Below are 19,761 nucleotides of genomic sequence, written 5' to 3' on the forward strand. Positions count from 1 at the left end.
TTCTAACTAGGCACCCAAGTTAGGACCAGGCTAAAATCGCATTACAAACCATTGTAGGACCAAGCTAGAATGTCAAACTTGGACCTAGTTAATAATAGGGCAAAATAGAAAGGACCAAGCTAGGACCAGTTTTCATTTTCTACACGGGACTTAAAATAAGATATTTTTACTTCAAAGGACGAAAGAAAAGCTAAAGTTAGCAGTCTTAAGGTTTTTATTTAACTTGAGGATGTGCTTTTGTTTTCGGTTGATTGATTCTTTTCAAAACTTCTGCTAGCCTCTTTAAATTCTATTCCGCGTGAGTGTTCTCAAAGTAGTCCTGATTTTACTTTGATATGGAATGTATTCATATGCAAATTTCAAGAATATAATTCGTAATCCACAGACTCATGTCAGTTTATGAAATTTCACTCAAATTTTCGCAACTCGTTAAAAGGAGTGTTAGAAAAGTTTTAATGTACATTGAAAAAAATAGTATTGAATTAAGAAAACTCATTTACTTGTCCGTATTTGATTTAATATTTTTTTGATCTAAGAAAATTTTATTAATTTCAAGTCAATTTTTGTGAATTAAGAATATTAGTGGATCAAATAAGAAAATGAATATTTTTCTTACATCAATGATACTTTCTTTCAGTGTATGTAAATATTTCCGCTGTAGAAATTCTGTTTTCATAATTTATTCTCTTTTTAATTAGGGTCATAAGCTATTTTTTGCTATTTTTAATATATTAAAAGAATTGTTGTTTAAAACTTTTATTAGTTTAAATAAACATGATTAAATATTAAATTTAAAATGAATAAAAATATTAATAAAGAATAATAAATAATTTTTTTCTCGATGATATGGCTCGATTTTTGTGTTTCATCAAAATCTTGATAGGAAATTGTTCATTTGTTTGATTGAATCATTCAAGTTGCGGATACGTATTAGACTTTCTGGGTAGTAAACAGACTTTTTCTCTCGATATATTTGTAGTTACACTTTTCATTATGTGAGTAAAGGATGTTAACTTTCTGCGGTCAAGGACGTATATATATAATATATTGTAATGAGCTCTTTTCTTTTAGAATTTATTTCTATCTTTATTTTATTTTACAAAAATTGCTACAGTTTTATATGCGTATATCGGAAAAAAATTTGAATGCTTTAATGTTGTAATTCATCATGATAAAAAAGCTAGATTTTTCTCTCGTGCTATATTTGGAATTTAATTATCATTTAAATCCACAAAAAAATACTTATTTAAAATTTAATAAAAGTTTGAATTACAAAATGTAGTAATAATACATTCACTGCTAATTTAAAGGAATCAAATTGCAACGAATTGATACCACTATTTGAATCAAAACATAATTTGATCCAAATATTGTTAACAAATTTATTTAATTCAGTTTCAACTTGATACCTCCAAGAAAACAATGTTAGTAATAATAATATGTTTTGATATTTATTTTATTTTTTATAAAATATTTCACCAAACAATATATAACAATATTTCCAACATTTATTTACTCTTTTTTCAAACAATTTCTTGAAAGTTTATTTAAATTGCTAAGATAGATAAGAAACTATTTTGTGAAACGTTGTTGTAAATAGTTACTTTAATAAATAAATAGTTTAGGTAATTTAAAAACACCTAATATAGAATTCTAAAACCTCTTTAATACTCTGCAAGCTTATCCTCTCGATGAGAAAAATCTTTTTCCTTTTTAATTTGATCCTGTCGTATTCTTTATATGGGTTTTATTTCACAAATTGGCAAAATTACTAGAATTTTATCGAAAGGTAATGGAAAACTGATCTCCTAGTGGAACGATTTTCAAATTAAACTTATTGTATCACTATTTCTACTTTTTTTAACCAGTATTAATCCCTACATGCTTTCCTTTGGTAGTTTTGGTCACTAATAATTTTAAGGGGAGTCATCACCTTCATTTTCAATCCTTTAAATTTTAATGATCGTAGGAAGTTATAGTTTCTTTCTTGCATCAATTGGGCCCTAAAAACATACAGAATGGTCAAACAAATATAATTTTAATTTTTGGCTATATTAGAAATTAATGTTTTAAAAAAATTGATATTGTAAATATCTATTTTCTTTCACAATTTTGACTATTTTTCATCGCCAATTTTTTTCACGCTTTTTTAATAAAAAGAAAGAAAAATATGAGGTAAAACATCTTTGCACTCTTCTATTAAATATGTATCTCTTTCCCCAATTTGAAGTATTTTTCATCGTCAAATTTTTTCCACACTTTTTTAATGATTCTTTAGAATCTCTCGCATGGATTTTCAAAAATATTGATTTTTTTTTTAAATTCTAAAATTGTAAAAAATTAAAATTTTCTTTTTTTGACCACCTTATATGTTTTTAGAATCCAAATGATGCAAGAAAAAAATATAACCTCATTTAATAATTTAAATTTAAGTGGGTCAAAATAAAAATGGTGACTCCCCTTAAGTTTTGATTACAATATGTTTGAAACAATATTATATTTTGGAATCAAAGTATGGAAGTTATTCTGAATAACAGAAAATCACAAAACCATAAAACGTATAATTTTTCGTTATTGAAACGTGTTACTAACTGTAGTTTCGTTTGATATTGATCCCACCCCTATAATAAATGGAAGAAGCGGTCTGAATTTTGTGATTTACGATCAACAGTAAGTGAAAATGTAAAACCAAATTGTTCAAAAGGTTACGTACGCCAATGAAGCACGAATAGGTATACATATAGTTACAGTGAAAACTGTTTAAACTACTGGGCATTGCATTAGCTTACAATTTACCACGCTACGACATTTGTATCGCATTGATCTTTGTGCGATATTAACTATTTCAATTTTCCAGATTATCTATTCAAACTTTGGTCTTCGGTTTAACCGAAAATCAAAGTAGTCATGTCACTATTTATAAATAAATAAATGGAATTTTAGAAGAAGAAAAATAGTCAAAATGACCCTAATACAATCCATTAAATAGACAATTTTTAGATAAAAGAGTCGGTTTTTTTTCTTGATAAGTAGTAACAAAAAATCAGTCAAACTGGATTCCCCAACAACTATGTGGGCTGCGGTCACAAGATCTTTGGAAATTCTTGTTGCCTTCTTCGAATATTATTCAACCAGGTAAGAAATTAACCATCAAACAGCTATAGCGGTCTCTCAGTTCGCTTCTTCGAAATAATGTGAATTTAGCTTAACAAATTTTAAATTATAAATTAATATATCACATTTTCATTATTCATTTATTTAAGGAAATACATTTCCGCTTTACATATTATGAATAGTATTATTATTAATTGAACTTTATTTTAAAAAAATAAATTAAAAAAGAGATGAAATAATCTCAATTAATCAGTTATGTAAATTGGAAATTCTATAATTTATTAAATATATATCCGATTATTGATAAAAAGAATTATAAAAACATAAGTTAATAATTTAAATACGCGTGCTAATAAAATCGAAATAGGTAGCTCATTTTTAGGGTTTCGTGGCCCATGGCCGAAAGCCTTATAGTTTCACTTTGGCGTCCGTCTGTCCGTAGTATATTTTGGGGCACCACAGCTCCCAAAATCAAATTTTAGGGCACAGATCCCAAATTCAAAATTTTGGGGCCCCACAGATCCCTAATTAAACTTTTGGGGCACCACAGATCCCAAATTTAAATTTTGGGGCCCCACAGATCCCAAATTAAACTTTTGGGGCACATGTCTTAATAGTGGACATTATCGAATGAACATTTTATACCTAATGTTTTTGTTTGTGAATCAAAAAAGATAAATGATAGAAGAAAGACCTCCACTCCACAGCCACTCTTTCTTTTTTCTTTCATTTACCTTTTTGAATTTTGATTTTGCCAATTTTTGATTTTCTTCGAATTTACTGTCTGGGGGAGAATTAATTTATAGAAATTAATATTTTATAATTTATAATTAATTTATAATAAAAATTTTGCTAAATAAATAAAATTTAATAGTACATAAAATTTATAAAATAAATTTTATTATTTATTTTTGATTTATTTTTTTTTTAATTAATTAATTAATTTTAATTTTTTAGGTACGTTATTTTTTATTACATATTTAGCATTAATGAAAAATCAAACAATCCACATAGCACGTTATATTACTGTAAGGTTACTGCAAGCTTAATTCAAAATCACTAGAAGAACATAAAAAAGTAATAGAGGTCTGACATACCGGGAAAATCACTAAGCGTACTTTTTTAACACCTATCACTTTAAGATTTAAAAAAATTAAATTCTTCTCATTGAAATTTTATTTAAATGAAACTCATGAAATTAAAACAGTTATTTTCAAAATTTCTCTGATTTAGAAACTATTGCATAAATTGCTAATATAAAAGCAATTGTATAATAAAATAGCAATAAATTTGAGGAAGTAACCCAAAAATATACTACTGTAATTGTTTTCTGAATCGGAAATTGGCTTTGGGATATTTGAAATTTTATGAGACTTGAGGAGGACACGTTTACTACGATTACCAATAAATCATTGTGAATTTAAATCGAAAGCTTGACATAAATTTCATCAAAATGAGGTTTGAAAAGAAGTAATTCGAAAACTCACCTGCTTTCTACACTCATACACGCGCTATTCTGTTTTGTTCGCAAACAAAAATTATTCATCCCGTTGAATGTTTGAAATTTATTCCATGTAATTCGTGTGTAAAAAAGAAAAATGCTATGAAAAATGTTATTTAAAGCGCGCTATTTGAATTTATCTTTCCGTAAAAAATACGTTATATAATTTTTATAAAAAAGAAACCAATAAATTTTTTTATACAGAGTGTTTAAAAGGTATGGAAACTTTCAAATATCTCGAAAAGTACGCATTTTCGTGAAAAATCTTCAACACAAAAGTTGTTCCCAACAAAAAGATCCAGATTTTTGAACCCAAAACATTGGTCCCGGGACCCAACAGTGAAAAAAGAAATATCACGAAAATGCGTACTTTTCGAGATTTTTGCAAGTTTCTATACTTTTTGAACATCCTATTTAATCATTTTATCAAAATTGTAAACTAAATCGAGAAAGTTCAATTAGTTAGGCATTTAAAAAACAATAAAACTTTAAAGATAACATAATGTAAATCTAATCCCTAAAATTCTAGGTCAAGATTAAAAGTCAAGTATAGTAATAAAGGATCATGTTAAAAATTATGAGACAATCATAACCACAAACTTCAATTTTAGATTAATTAAACATCTTATAATCTTAAAAAAAAATTTTTATAAAAATTATACACAATAAAATAAATTATGAAAATCTTTCGTTTTATATATTTTAACATATTTTAATAAACAAATGATAATAGAAAATAATAAAATTTAAAAAAAAACTAACAAAAGTCTTTTTAAAATAAAAAAAAGTTTTGATTTAGTACATTGTTACAAAAGTGCGAAGTTTCTTAAAATGGCGTAGACATGTTTACGCTTTAATCCGGTAGATTTTTATCTTTGCCAGTCGAGTCTAATTTCCCGTTACGATAAAAGCAACCAATGATCCCCTTTTGTCTAATTTTAGAGAGAAAAAATTTTAATTTTAGAGAAGAAAAAAGTGTCCAGCATTTCGTGATTCGTGGAGGTTAAATTTTAACGATCCATTTTTTTCTACAAGAGAATTCAACCCATCTAATCACACAACGTAACAATTCTAAATTACTAAGGGTGTTCTCTGTTACCCTATCAAATCATTTTTATTCTTTTTTTTAACAAAAAAAATGAAAAGGTCACAAAACTCGAGGCTAAAATTGTCTCTTTCAATTCTGTTCTAATTAATGTATTTGTGAACTTTTGAACAATCGCACGCATACGAAGCGTCATCTCATCTTTATATTTATTGTATTGTGCTACCTTTTTACTCTGTGTGTGTTACATTACATGTAGGTTTATATTTAATACAATTTAAAAAAAAAAATTTTCGAATACAGTTGAGTACTCAAAAATTCCGAGTACTTGAGTGAATTCGAGAACTCGAAATTTTCCAGTACTCGAATGTATTCGGGCACTCGAAGTTTTCGAGGTCTGGAAAATATTCGAGTACTCGAATGAATTCGAGCATATTAAACGTTCAATTTTTATTGTTTTGCAAAAATTACTAAATTAATCAACAGTTAAATGAATGACTACACATTTGAAATTACAAACTCATGAAAAAATAGTAAATAGCTTACAAACAATCGAATATTCAAATTCAATTTACACAAGTACTCGACTATTTTCGAGTACAGCGTAGTAATTATATACATGAGTATTTTAAGTTCAAAGATTAAAATCACATATTCATTAGTAAAACCAATATGTATATATTTATATTTATTACTATTTATAATAATATCTCTTCCAGAGTGAATTTAAAAATTTTAAATGGAAAAATGAAATAAAATTCTGAGATATGTTTTTTTTATTGGATTAAAAAATTCGATCACAATAGATGTAGGTATTTTTTTTGTTTTTGGTTGGCGATATATAACTCGTTGGGCATGTAAAGCAAAAGAAATAAATAAAAAAAATTACATCAACCTATAACGGGAAGAATAGATTTTCAACACCATCCCGAGAGAGGGATAAGAAAAATCTTCTTTTACAAGGAAGATTGAATGTTATGATTTAAAATAAAATCAGTTCTAGATCAAAAGCTCGACTACAGTGTAGAAACATATTCAAATCTAAAAATAATTTATATAGTAGAATTTAAGCTCAAAGGTTTTTTCATTATTACAAAAGCTCTGAATTCCAATTAATATGAAATTATTGTTAATTTACCAAAATTTATTTTTTCATATTATCCTCTAATTATATAAAAACAAATGTTAAAAATTTTTTAAACTTTATTTATAAGTATTTTATTTGTAAATAGAAAAATTTTATACTTAAAACTGAAACAAACAAATTTTCAATATTATATACGAAATTAAAAAAAAAAATTTGTATAATTCTTAAGACACAGTGTACTGTATAATATTTACAGAATTTTAAATTAAATACCTAAGCAGAAAATAATTGTTGTTGTATATGCAAAAATATATTTTTTCCGGTTACTTTTTGAAACTTTTTATTTACTAATTCAGGAGTGTGAAGCTTTTTCTTTTAAACTAATTTTTATTTTACCAAGTTTGATATTTAACAAAATTTTGAACAATGAACAAGGCAGGAATTTTTCATAAAATTTTATTTTGTTTCTCTATTTCTTGTATAAAGAATTTATTTTCGAGTTGCAACCACACACAATTGTATTAAAGTTTTCATATATGTATACCATTGCAGTTTTGTGCCAAGTCATACGTGGTTATTGAATATTGGTAACTGTGCAAATATCCGTAAGCGCTCATACACACGCCATGTACTTTAAACTCGTACACATTTGACGGATGGGAGAAGAGGTGTGCTGACATTTTAAAATCTTTTGATAAACAACCGATGGAGCTTACAAATAATACATGGATCCATTTGTATATTAAAACTTGTAGTTTGTAGCGAACGAAAATTACCCAGAAAAGTACAAGTTGCCTCTCTACACACGAAACAGAAACAAATGGTGCTGACACTTAGTTTGCATATCAGAGACAAGAAATTTGTGATTTTCACTCCATTCTCACGACTTCTATTTTCCAAGGACGGACGACATTTACGTTAGCAGAAACTTTTCCCTTGTTAAATTAAATAATATATGCGCCTTCTCGGATTTATTATTACATAAATTTTAATTTTCTATCATAATTTATACAGCTTTTCATTCGTAATTTTATGACTAAAACATTTATTAATTGATTTCACATTGACTAATATCAAAATAATCACAAATTTTTTTAATGTTTTTTTAGTTGGTAACAAAACTACACAACATTTTTTAAAACAAATGTTAGATTAACCCTTGCGCTGCTGAGCTGGGTTTCTCGCACCCAAACAATTTGCTTTTTCATATACTTTTATTTAAGAAAATATTTTTTCAAAATCGTTATCCAACAATTAGATAAGCTGATGCTATAATGTACATTTTAAACAATATGTTAGCAAAAAATATTGAATATCCTGCTATTAAAATCTTGTTTTCTATTGAATTAAAGCAGCTTGGTCCCTCGGACCATTTTAATTATTCATCATTTTTTTAATACTTACAATGTAAGGATTTGAAAACCAATGCAAAACTTAGTACAAGGCGTACATGGAATACTTAAACCTCTAAAGTTAAGTACCTATTATGAAGAATTCCAACTCTCTATTAGAATAATTTCGATTGTATAGAATTAAAAAAGTCAATCGAAGATCAGGAAAAATATCTTTAAGCAGTAGGGTATAAATTTAAAAGTAAAGTTCTTCCTTTAATTTTGTGGTTTTGTATGGTCTAAAACAATCCTTATATTATGTGAGATAAATTTCGGTGCGTAAAGTAAATTTCAGTGTGTAAAGAGCTTCTTTACACACACTTTTCGGTGTGTAAAATTTAACTTTGGAGGTTAGTGTTGCAAAGAATTTATTTTGTATATAAAATTTTTTCAAACTTTAATTAATTTTCAATATTTGAAATAACAAAGAAAAAAAGTTTTCAATGTAAAAAAATAAATAAAGATAAATAATTAAAATAATATAAGTAAAAAACATCGAAAGGAAAAATAACAATATTTACGTTTTGTTCAATTTTTGAAAAATTTTGGGTAGTTCTAATACCAATTCACTTTTAGGCCTATTGTCGCTTATTAATATACTATTTGAATATACCTAACACTTAGTAAAGAATTGAGAGGAATTTTTTCCATAAAAATTTGACGTACTATGAAGAATTTTATTATCTTTAATTTTAAATAAATTTACAAATCGGATAAGTATTTCGTACTTTTTCGACAGTATTACTCGACTAGTGTTTTTAACGTCAGTTCGTATAGAAATTATATTCCACTTTGACTGTGTCTGACTAAAAATATAGCTCTCTACTACTGAAAATTCATTTTCAGTGTGTCCGGAAAAAAGAGCATAAATACAATACGAGTAATCGCGTACGTAGCTATAAAAAAATTTGATGTTTAGATTGCCAACAAACAATACAATATGTGACTGTAGTACACGAATAAAAAGCTTCACAAACACTTTACTTCCTTATGGGGCATTCCAAGTGAGATTTTCATTTTAAATAAAAATTTCTCTACTAGAATATTTTTTCGAAATTTTTATGAAAAATAAGAAAATACACATTTTAACTGTTTCATTTGATAAAAATTATGGAATGTATGATTCTTTTAAATATACCTATGAAACTTTTATTTATTTATTAAGCATGAGTTTCATAATGGTTTTCCAAAAATGTAATTTTTCTTCATGTGTTATCAATTGTTTTATATTCAATAAATATAAGAGAGTGAATATTATTTTTTTTTACATAATCATAATAGCATTATAAATGATAATAATAATTTATGTATATAATGTTAAATTTTTAAAATTATTTTATATATATATATATATTGATTTCACAGTTTAGCTGTTTCGATATTAAATGCCATGAATTTCATAAGACAATGACTATCAGTTTCAAATTTAACCGCACATTAATTCTCATTATTCCATATCTATGAATTTCAAACATCATTTGTCTCATTGATTGGAAAATGATAACACTTTATTGATAATGTTACTTTAGTATTTAGACAAATTTGCATTGTATAATTTTATATTAAAATATTAATGATCTTAATTAATGAAATGATTTTCTTTCTGTTTCATGTGCTGTTTTTTGATGAAATCTTCAGAGCACAACTAGAGTAAGTAATTGCTTTTAAAATTTGTGAATTTAGTTTAATCTATACCATAATAATCAATAAAATGTATAGTAATTATTAAAACAATAAGTAAAATTAAAAAAAATATACCAACAAATAATTAAAATATCTTTACATTTTAATCATTTTGTAACAGGAAGTATTTTTCATGCCTCCTGATTCGTATAATTTTAAATACTGTTTTTCATTTTGGATATCACGAGACCGGCCGCGCGTTTGTGCACGCAAGTTAATTTTTTATAATTTAATAACATAAAATTTTGAACGAATCATAAAATTTATTTATTAATTTTAAATGTATAATTTTATATATAGGGGAAAGGTGGGTAAGTTCGCCCAAAAAAAGTTTAGAGTATAAAAAAAGTTACTTAATTATAATGTTTAAGTATAAAAACTCTTTCATAGTACAAAGACAACCTTCAGAAATAAAACAGAATAGTTGATTGAATTGTCTTTTGTCAGAGGATTATGGGAAGCATGATACAACACAATATTAATATTTGAACACGAATTATCTCTTTATTAAAAATTAGTAAAAAACAATATATAAATATGACATGGCACAAAGGCCACTCAAAGAGAACTGAAACAAAGGGGTACGCCCAAGACGCCACCTATACTTCGATTTATGAATATCTACGATATATCGATAAAGCACTTAATCGATTAATATAAATTCAAATATTTCTTACATCTTTTAACAAAAATATTAAGTAAATTGTAATTAAAATATCGATGGTAAAAATGAAGAATTGACCTGAGGTGCGGGTAAGTTCGACTACGGAGGAGGGTAAGTCTGTTTCTTCCAAAAAGTAGGAATAAATTGAAGTAAATGTGTCAAATTTTTTTGTATTTGTTTTTATTAATCAATAATCTTATGAATGTCTTAAAAATTAATACTGTATTATAATAAAAAATATACATTTTTTTGTCAAATTTAATTTTTCAATCAAAACTAGTTTTTAAAGGAGGAGAAAGTAGCTACGTAAAGTACGTAACTCTCAGAGACAAATGCGCATGCGCGCTTTGTGCGCGCTTATTTCAAATGTTTTTCTTTCTCAAAGTATTCAAATAATTATTTGTTATTATAAATTTATTGAATTATGCATTTTTTCTATTAAAAGATTTTTAGACATGAAAGGAAGAATGAATGCGAATGACAGTGAAAAAGATAATTTATTTATTAATATTTAACAATGTGTAAATAACATTTTTAGTATTGTGCGAAAAATCAGATTTAACAATCCGATTAAAAACAACAAACCCGATTAAAAATCAGATTTAACATTTTTCTATTCGGTATAAAATCTTTTAAAACTTTAAAATATCACATTTTAGATAGGTATTGTATGTATATAATTGAGGTTATGCATAATAGTAATTTTCTTAATTATGCTACAATAAATGAAAATTAAAAGAGAAACAAAAATTTAAATAATAAAGTATAAATCAAAATATATTTGTTATTGCAGCATTAAATTAAACTATTATTAAATAATTTCCTGCATTTGTAGAAATCTATCAGTTCGTCTTCTGCCGCATATCTCTATATACATTCTGAGCAATTGCGCATGTCCCGTACCTAACTTACGTATCTTGCTTGCGCGACTTGTGATTTGACGAACTTAACCGCACGAACTTACCCGACATTAATAGTTTAAACATTTTATTACTTATTTAATTTTACAACTTATTTTGAATTTTCAAAACATGATTTTCATAAAGTGTAATGTTCCAGAATTATAATAAAAAAAAATTACCAATTTCTATGGATAATAAATACGTTTTTCTAAAATTCAAAAAACTTACAATTAGAAGCAACTTTTTCATACTTGTTTAATATTTTTGTTAATAACAAACTGATTACAATAAAACTTTTAAGACACCATCGTTACCATACAATACTCCATTCTTAAAAACGGTTATACGTAATATTTATTTTTAAAAAAGTTATTAAGAAAAACGAACTTATCCGTCGAGCGAACTTACCCACCTTTCCCCTACCCAGATAACCAGCGTACTAGTACGATGCAAGTACAGTATGAGTACGGCGTATAAGGCGTACTAGTACTGTACCAGCCATCTACCTCCGTACGGTACCAGGTACTGTACTAATACAATACTAGAGGTGTGTGAACTTGCGACCGCCACTTTGAAATTTTAAAAATTTTTTTATAGCATTCAATTGTCCACAAAAAGTCGACCTTTGTCCAACAAAAGATTTTAATTGTCCACCTTCTGTTTAAATAAAAAATAAAAAAAATAATTTTTTCAAGTCGAAAGTTCAAAAATTGGTAATTAACATTCACTAGAGCACTCATAGGTTATTTAGCGTTAATAGACGTTTGTCCAACAAAAAATTTCTTTTCTACAAAAAAAAAAAAAAAAAAGTTTATTTTGGGTAAAAATACTGAAATATGGCGAAATACCAAATTTACCGTTTCCACTACATTTATTGTTTGTCCACGGTAAGCTCAAATAGACAATCAAAATTATGCCCTAAATTATCAATTCATTCATTCCTTTAGACTGCAGAGATGAATAAAAATTAAATTTGATAGTATTTTACTTGTAACACGTTTCCTTAAAATTCAAAGGTTGGAGAATTAAATCCACTAGTTGGACAATTAAATCTACTAATTGGACAATTAAAATTATGTCCTAAATCATCAATTCATTCATTCCTTTAGACTGCAGAGATAAATAAAATTTAAATTTGATAGTATTTTACTTGTAACAAGTTTCCTAAAAAATCAAAGGTTGGACAATTAAATCCACTAGTTGGACAATTAAATTCACTAGTTGAACAATTAAAATTATGTCCTAAATCATCAATTCATTCATTCCTTTAGACTGCAGAGATAAATAAAACTTAAATTTGATAGTATTTTACTTGTAACAAGTTTCCTAAAAAATCAAAGGTTGGACAATTAAATCCACTAGTTGGACAATTAAATCTACTAATTGGACAATTAAAATTATGCACTAAATCATCAATAGATTCAATTGTCGAACTAGTATTTTGAATTGTCCAACCCTAGAATTTAAAGAAATCGCGTTCCCAGTGGAAAACTATCAATTTTAACTTTTCTTCTTCTGTACGGTCAAAAAATATGGATTCATTAATGAATTTGGTATCAGTATCAATTGTCCAACTAGCACTAAGAATTGTCCAACTAGTATATTTAATTGTCCAACCCTAGAATTTAAAGAAATCGCGTTCCCAGTGGAAAACTATCAATTTCAATTTTTTTTACGGTCTAAAGGAATGAATGAATTAATGTTTTGGGGCATAACTTTGATTGTCTATTTGAGCTTACCGTGGACAAACAATAAATGTAGTGGAAACGGTAAAATTGGTATTTCGCCATATTTCAGTATTTTTACCCAAAATAAACTTTTTTTTTTTTTTTTTGTAGAAAAGAAATTTTTTGTTGGACAAACGTCTATTAACGCTAAATAACCTATGAGTGCTCTAGTGAATGTTAATTACCAATTTTTGAACTTTCGACTTGAAAAAATTATTTTTTTTATTTTTTATTTAAACAGAAGGTGGACAATTAAAATCTTTTGTTGGACAAAGGTCGACTTTTTGTGGACAATTGAATGCTATAAAAAAATTTTTAAAATTTCAAAGTGTCGGTCGCAAGTTCACAGACCTCAATACTAGTACGATAAAAGTATGGCGTATTGAAAGTCTTTTGTGAATTAGTATAACGTATTGTTATTGTACTGGTACAATACTGGTATGCTGTATAAAGTAAAAATTCTATACCCCCTCCCTCTCTCCTTCTACAATAGTATTTTAATTATTTTAATTTATTATTAAAAAGGAAAATCTTTGGGAGGAATGAAATAATAATAATTCATTTTTATTTATTTTTATTCAATAATTTTTTTTATTTATATGATATATGTCTGTGCACATATTATATAAAATATGTAACTTGTATTTTCACTTATCTTAGAATATCTGATGTTTTATATTATTCTAATTAATTATCTTTATTAAGTATTAATTGATTGCTTGCTTGTATTTAAACATTATTTCAAAAGAATTTTAAACTTGATGTTTCAAATTGTTTTGATGTTGGGTGAAACATATTATCACATCCTAACCTATAAATATGTTATATGTATAAGAAAAACTATAGCGAAGTAACACATTTCAATTTATATTAATATCATCAAGATTAAGTTTACGAATTTTTTTCAATATAAATGTATAAAAAAGTTTATAAAAGAAAAGATTTAGATTTTTTTCAATGAAAGAACACCATGCCACAAAGCGTCATGTCAAAGCAAAACAACATAAGTCTTATAAAATTCGATAATTTAATATAAATTTAATCACGGATATTCATGATAAGTACAGAATCACAAGTTACAAACGTTAAAACTTTTTTGCTGCATCATAAACCACTTTTTTCACCAACATTTATTGCACCGTTTTCAGTGACGCGTTCATATTTGACAATTTTCAAAAAAGTGAGGTTGAGTTGGCATTGCCAGCAAAGATTCCCAGTTGTGCTTCTTATTTCAGAAGTACGACGTACTGGCATTGTACTAGTACTATACTTTTATCGAGTACTCACATTTTATAATTCTAACAGTACGACATACTTTTATTATACTAGTACTGCACTGGTACGTACATACATAATTATTTTGTACTGGTATCTTCTTCTTCTTCTTCTTAAATGACTTGAGGCATAGCCAACTGTCAGAACAACCATAAAATGAAGAATAGGGTTAGAATGTGTATCAAGCTTCGTACATAAATTGAGTGCTGCAATAGATGCATTAAGGCAAGTTTAAAAAGCTGGGACTTCCAACAGCAAAGCGGTGCACCGTTGAGTGCGTATGGATCTCAATGGCGCCAAATTCAAACCAGGCTGAAAGTATAGCCGTGTGGGAAGACGAAAAGAAAAGGGAGAATGGGAAGTAACTCCCCTGAGACAAAGTTAATTGTAAGATAATTTTAAATTTTTTTTTTTTTTTTTTTTTAACTATTTGATTGTCCCTGCATATAAAGCCTCCCAGCTCCCTTACCACTTCGTCGTTAGGGTTAAAGATAAGATCGACAACTGAGACATCACGCGGGTTTGTGTTGGGGAATTTTTTATTGAGAAAGCAATAGAAATTAGGCCTATAAGGGCCCAATCTAGGGCAGTCGTGTAAAATATGATGGAGGGTCCGTCTTTCGACGCCGCACAGGCATCCTGCGGCCACCTCCCAGCCTATTCGTTCAAAATGGTCGGCAGTATACATATGAAAAAATCTGAGACGCGTTATAGTGTTGATCCAATTTCTTGGTAAGGAGAGATCGCCAAACCAAGGCTTAACCGATTTGATTGTCACCCTAGACAGGTATCGATGGTTACTTCGATCAACCTCAGTGAAAGGCCAGAGGTGGGAGGACCATGAGAGCCGATCAGGAATCAGGATGGTCTTGTTGATATCGCTCAAGGGGGCACCAAAGCTAATTTTATTACCATGAAGGTTAGCCTCTCGACAAGTCGCGTCAGCTCTTTCATTTCCCGAAATGCCCACGTGTGAGGGAACCCACATAAAAGATACCGGAGATCCCTAATAGAAGGTAAATCGAGGAAGATTCGATCGCGGATTTTATAAACAAGTTCAGGGTAGTCTTTAAAAAGGAGACAGTCCCTGATTCTGTTGATCGCTGAAAGAGAGTCCGAGACAATCAGAGTTTTGGAAGAGCGAAGTTTTTGAGAGTACAAAATAGCTCTGAAGATTGCATACAGCTCTGCTGTAAGAATGGTAACGAAAGATTGAAGTGGAGTTCCACACGAAAAATCGCGACTCTCATCCACAAAGGCGGAAGCAGCGCAGTTGGTGTTTGGATTAAGTGTTGCATCAGTAAAAATAATATGAAAGTCTGAGAAGTTGGTGGATATGAGATCACGAAATTGTTTTTCAGGGTTGGAAGAGGTCTGAAGCAGAAGGCCAGCCTGAGTATCACAAGGGACTGGAGCAGACAAGGAGCGCCAGCTCCAATCAAAATAAGACGGTTTTTTAGTTTTGAGAAATGATATCGCAATGGGGGAAATGCGGCGAAAAGAGTTAAGCAGGGATATGTTACCAGTTTTAAAGGAGAAGGAGCCCGACGACTCCCTTTCATCCAACAAACGGATTTTGGGAATAAGCGAGTTCTCGCTCCAAGACAGGTTGCGAACAAAAAAGGTGTTAGAAAGATGCGAGCGTCTGATGTACAAAGGGACCTCATCGGTTTCCAATAGTAGCAAATAGGTAGGGGTAGATTTTATTGCTCCCAAGACAGTTCTCAGGGCAGCCGACTGGACTCTGTCCAGAATTTTCAAATTTGAGACAGATGCGTCTGCGAAAAGGGGAGCACCCCAGTCCATAATAGCTCTGATTAGGTTGCGGTAGGCAAGTAGAGCAATACTGGGGGAGGTGCCCCAGGTTGCTCTTGATACAATCTTAAGGATACCGAGAGCCCTCGAAGCCTTATCGGCCAGCATGTGGATGTGGTCCCTCCAGGTGAGACGTCTGTCAAGTAAAATACCAAGGTGTTTCATGGTTTTATCACATGGGATATCCACGTCAGAGATGTTAATATGAAGGTGGTCGAAAGTTGCCCTCGATCTAGAGAAGACAGAAGCAGTAGTCTTCGAAGGGGACACATCCATTCCTAAGGTCTTAAGCCAATCCACAAGGTCTCGGAGAATAGTATTGACCTTACCCGAGATGTCCTCATCCTTATTAAATCTGATGTATAATAGGAGGTCATATGCATACATTGTGAACTTCATGTCAGGCGGGAGTATGTTAAGAATGTTACGGAGATATAAATTAAAAAGAATCGGAGAGAGAACACCTCCCTGGGGAACACCCACACCACAGACCTGTAAGTCGGAACCGTCAGGTCTGAAGGAGATGTATCTCTTGGTGGTCATAAAGTTGATAAAGTTAATTGTGTGGGGATTAATGTTTAAATTTTTTAATTGATCGATTAGGATATTGGGACGAACATTGTTGAAAGCTCCCTTGATGTCAATTGAAATAGCGAGCGTGCTCTGGGATTTCGCGAAGCCATTGTAGATATCGGTAACAAATGTTGCCACCGAATCGACGCCGGACCTCCTCTTACGGAAACCATATTGGTGGCGGGGGATAAGGCCGCGGGCTTCCACCTCATGTTCCAATCTCAGTTGGATGAGTTTTTCGAATATTTTCGAAAAAACCGAGGTAAGGGCGATGGGACGGTAGCCCCGACCACCAGGCTTGGGCAAGAGAATCACGCGAGTCAAAAGCCATGAAGCTGGAAAGGAGTTCAGCAATGCCATGCGACTGAACAGAGTGGATAAAAATTCGTGCGTAGTGGCATTTATGACAACGCTTGGGTGGAGGGACACATAAAGTGAGCTTGAACATGGCTCTCGAAATGGAGATTGAATCAGGAATAGTAACTCCTGAAAAGACAAACTCAACCAAGCCGGATATTTCTCTCGGGTTCAGGGTTCTCCTACGGATTGAGATAATTTTATCAAGAGTTTCAGGTAGGAGTTTGGTGCTTATGGATTGAGGTGACAGATCCAGGTCAACGTCGTGAGCCAGGGCCTTTCTGCTAACTAAAGATGTAGGGATAAACAATTTGTAACCCTTAGATCGAAGAATAGCAGAGTTGAGAAGATCGTTAGCCAAGTTCCAAGATGAAGAGGAAACACGAAGTTGGTTGAGACCGTTGGACACGATTGAACGAGCAGGATCGCTCACCAGGGATTCCAGACAATCTGCAAAAGCAATGCGATTATATTTGCCTATTTTTCTATTTTCATGTATGGATTCTAATAAGATAGTAAACGGTGGGGGTGAGGTTGATGAAAATCTCGGTTCATCTTGAAAATTTTCGTTAAGCCAGATGAGACCATATGTTATTGGAGCAGATGTTGGAGGAATAAAGTTATCTATGGATGGTTGAAGAGTTGAGCTAGGAAAGGGAGAGGATATTGGATTTGACTGAGTTGGATTTGTGACGGGTGGTGAGGAACCAGCAACATAGGTGGATTCCATGTTTGATAATGATGTTGATGGTAGGGGTGAGGGAAGAGACGAATCGAGAAATTCAGACTGTGCCAGGGCGACAATTGTATTTATTATCGAGTTGGAAAATCCTGGTTTTTTATTAAGCTGATCCAGGGTTTTTTTAGTACTTCTAAATTTATTTGACGATCTGCCACGAGATGGCAGATTTGAGGCAGCGGCAGAACCCGGTGCGGGTGATGACTGCAAGCACGTGAGTTTTCGGTGGGGGGAGGGAGCCATAAATGTAAAAAAAAAAATTAAATAAATAAATAAATAAAATAAAAAAAAAAGAAATGAGTATATATATGGAATCTGAAAGCAAATAAAATGAAAAGAAATAAGAGGCAAAAATAAAACCGAAGATGGTCCCAGATGTCGTCTATATTAAATAGTACCTTATATAATATTTAAAACATGTTCATAAAATTACTGTAAGTGTAAAAAAACAAAAGATAAAATAAAATCCTCTGCCTTGGGTAAGTAAGGAAAAGGATATTAAACAAAAATATTAAAAAATAATTAATTTATAATGTGAGTGAGTAGGATTAAATTTAACTATGTAAAACAGAATGAATATCGAACATGTAAACAGTAGCAAATAATTAATTATCAAGGATTTGAATAGAATTAAAGTTGAAACTATAATTTTTATAATTGAAATAAAATTTTAGTGAGACTGTTGCAAGCAATTAACCGACACGAAATTAAATTGGTTAAGTGTTGAATTGTGAGTTTGTATTTATAGTAAAATAAAATCAAAACTTTAATCTTTGTGGTATTTGAAATAGGTTCAAATGTAATTGGTATTATTTTATTTAATTGAAGGATATTAGTAAAATTGTAAAGATAATTGGTTTATATTGTTTATTTATAAGATTGAATAGGTAGATGTCAAATTATATCAGTCAATTGCGAGCAAATAATTCCCATGTATTAAAACGAGATGAATATTGGAGCTGGGAGTCCAATATTTAAATAAACTGTATAAATATTTATTATAATTAATTATCGATAAAATAAGATTAAATATTGAAGCTACAAATTTTGTGTTTAAAACAGAATAAAATCAAAGTTTTAATTGATATATTATTTGAAATAGAATTGAGCGAAAATGTTATTGTTTTGAATTACAACCCAAGGTGAGGTGACAAGGATTAGTGTTAGGGTGTGTTTATAAACTTGATGTGGAAATAAAAGGAACGACTTTACCTTGTAACAGCAATAAAATTATGAGATTTGATTTTTTTTTTTTTTTTTTTTTTTTGAAGAAGATCCAGAGCGTCAGTTGAAAATCGAATCAATTACACCTCCAAAATGATTGAATAGTTCAAGTGAATGATACCAATTTAAATTCCAGATAAAAACAGTCCTCGAGTATATATATTTGAATGATGCTGACAGTTGGTTGATGAAAATGAGTCAACTTTATCACAGAAAAAAGAGAAAAATGTCTAGACCGGTCTATCCTTTTATCCACAATAATTGTACAATGCACTATGCAAGCAAACAAATTATGATATAGCGATTGAGCACATGGGTCGTGTGAGGAAAGGCCTCACGTTATGATGCTTGAGCTCTATACTTTGTGACGGTCGCAGAGCGAATCCACTGGTATGAAACTAGTATAATACCAGTACTCCGTACTCGTAAATAACATTTAGTACGCTTGGCTATCTGGGTATATATATGAGAGATTCTTTTTCAATCGCCCCAGCCCAAAAAGTCAATGTTCTGGGATTGGCTTCATACTTTGGTAAATTGTTGTCCTATATGACAGTAATAAATCCCTAAAATATAAACTCATTAAAAAAATATTTGTAGAAAGTAGAGGGGGTTGAAGTTTTGACGTTAAGGGTAACATTGTCATTTTCAAATCCGTATAACT

General features: G+C 29.7%; 1 protein-coding gene across 7 annotated transcripts in view; it reads left to right on the forward strand.

Moving 5' to 3' along the window:
• Window positions 1-19,761, forward strand: part of LOC127285401 (synaptotagmin-7) — an 858,561-nt gene that overhangs the window by 648,500 nt on the left and 190,300 nt on the right. For 5 of the 7 annotated variants that reach the window (XM_051311398.1, XM_051311399.1, XM_051311396.1 and 2 more), the window contains one exon: window positions 9,777-9,788. In XM_051311398.1, coding sequence (XP_051167355.1) covers window positions 9,777-9,788 — 12 coding nt within the window. Of the gene's footprint in view, window positions 1-2,857; window positions 3,136-9,776; window positions 9,789-19,761 lie in introns of all 7 variants that reach the window. The other 2 variants (XM_051311401.1, XM_051311402.1) reach the window with 2 other exon arrangements.

Source organism: Leptopilina boulardi, unplaced genomic scaffold (assembly GCF_019393585.1).
Source record: "Leptopilina boulardi isolate dan_hultmark-lab unplaced genomic scaffold, ZJU_Lbou_2.1 LbouV2_332, whole genome shotgun sequence".
NCBI classification, from domain to species: Eukaryota; Metazoa; Arthropoda; class Insecta; order Hymenoptera; family Figitidae; genus Leptopilina; species Leptopilina boulardi.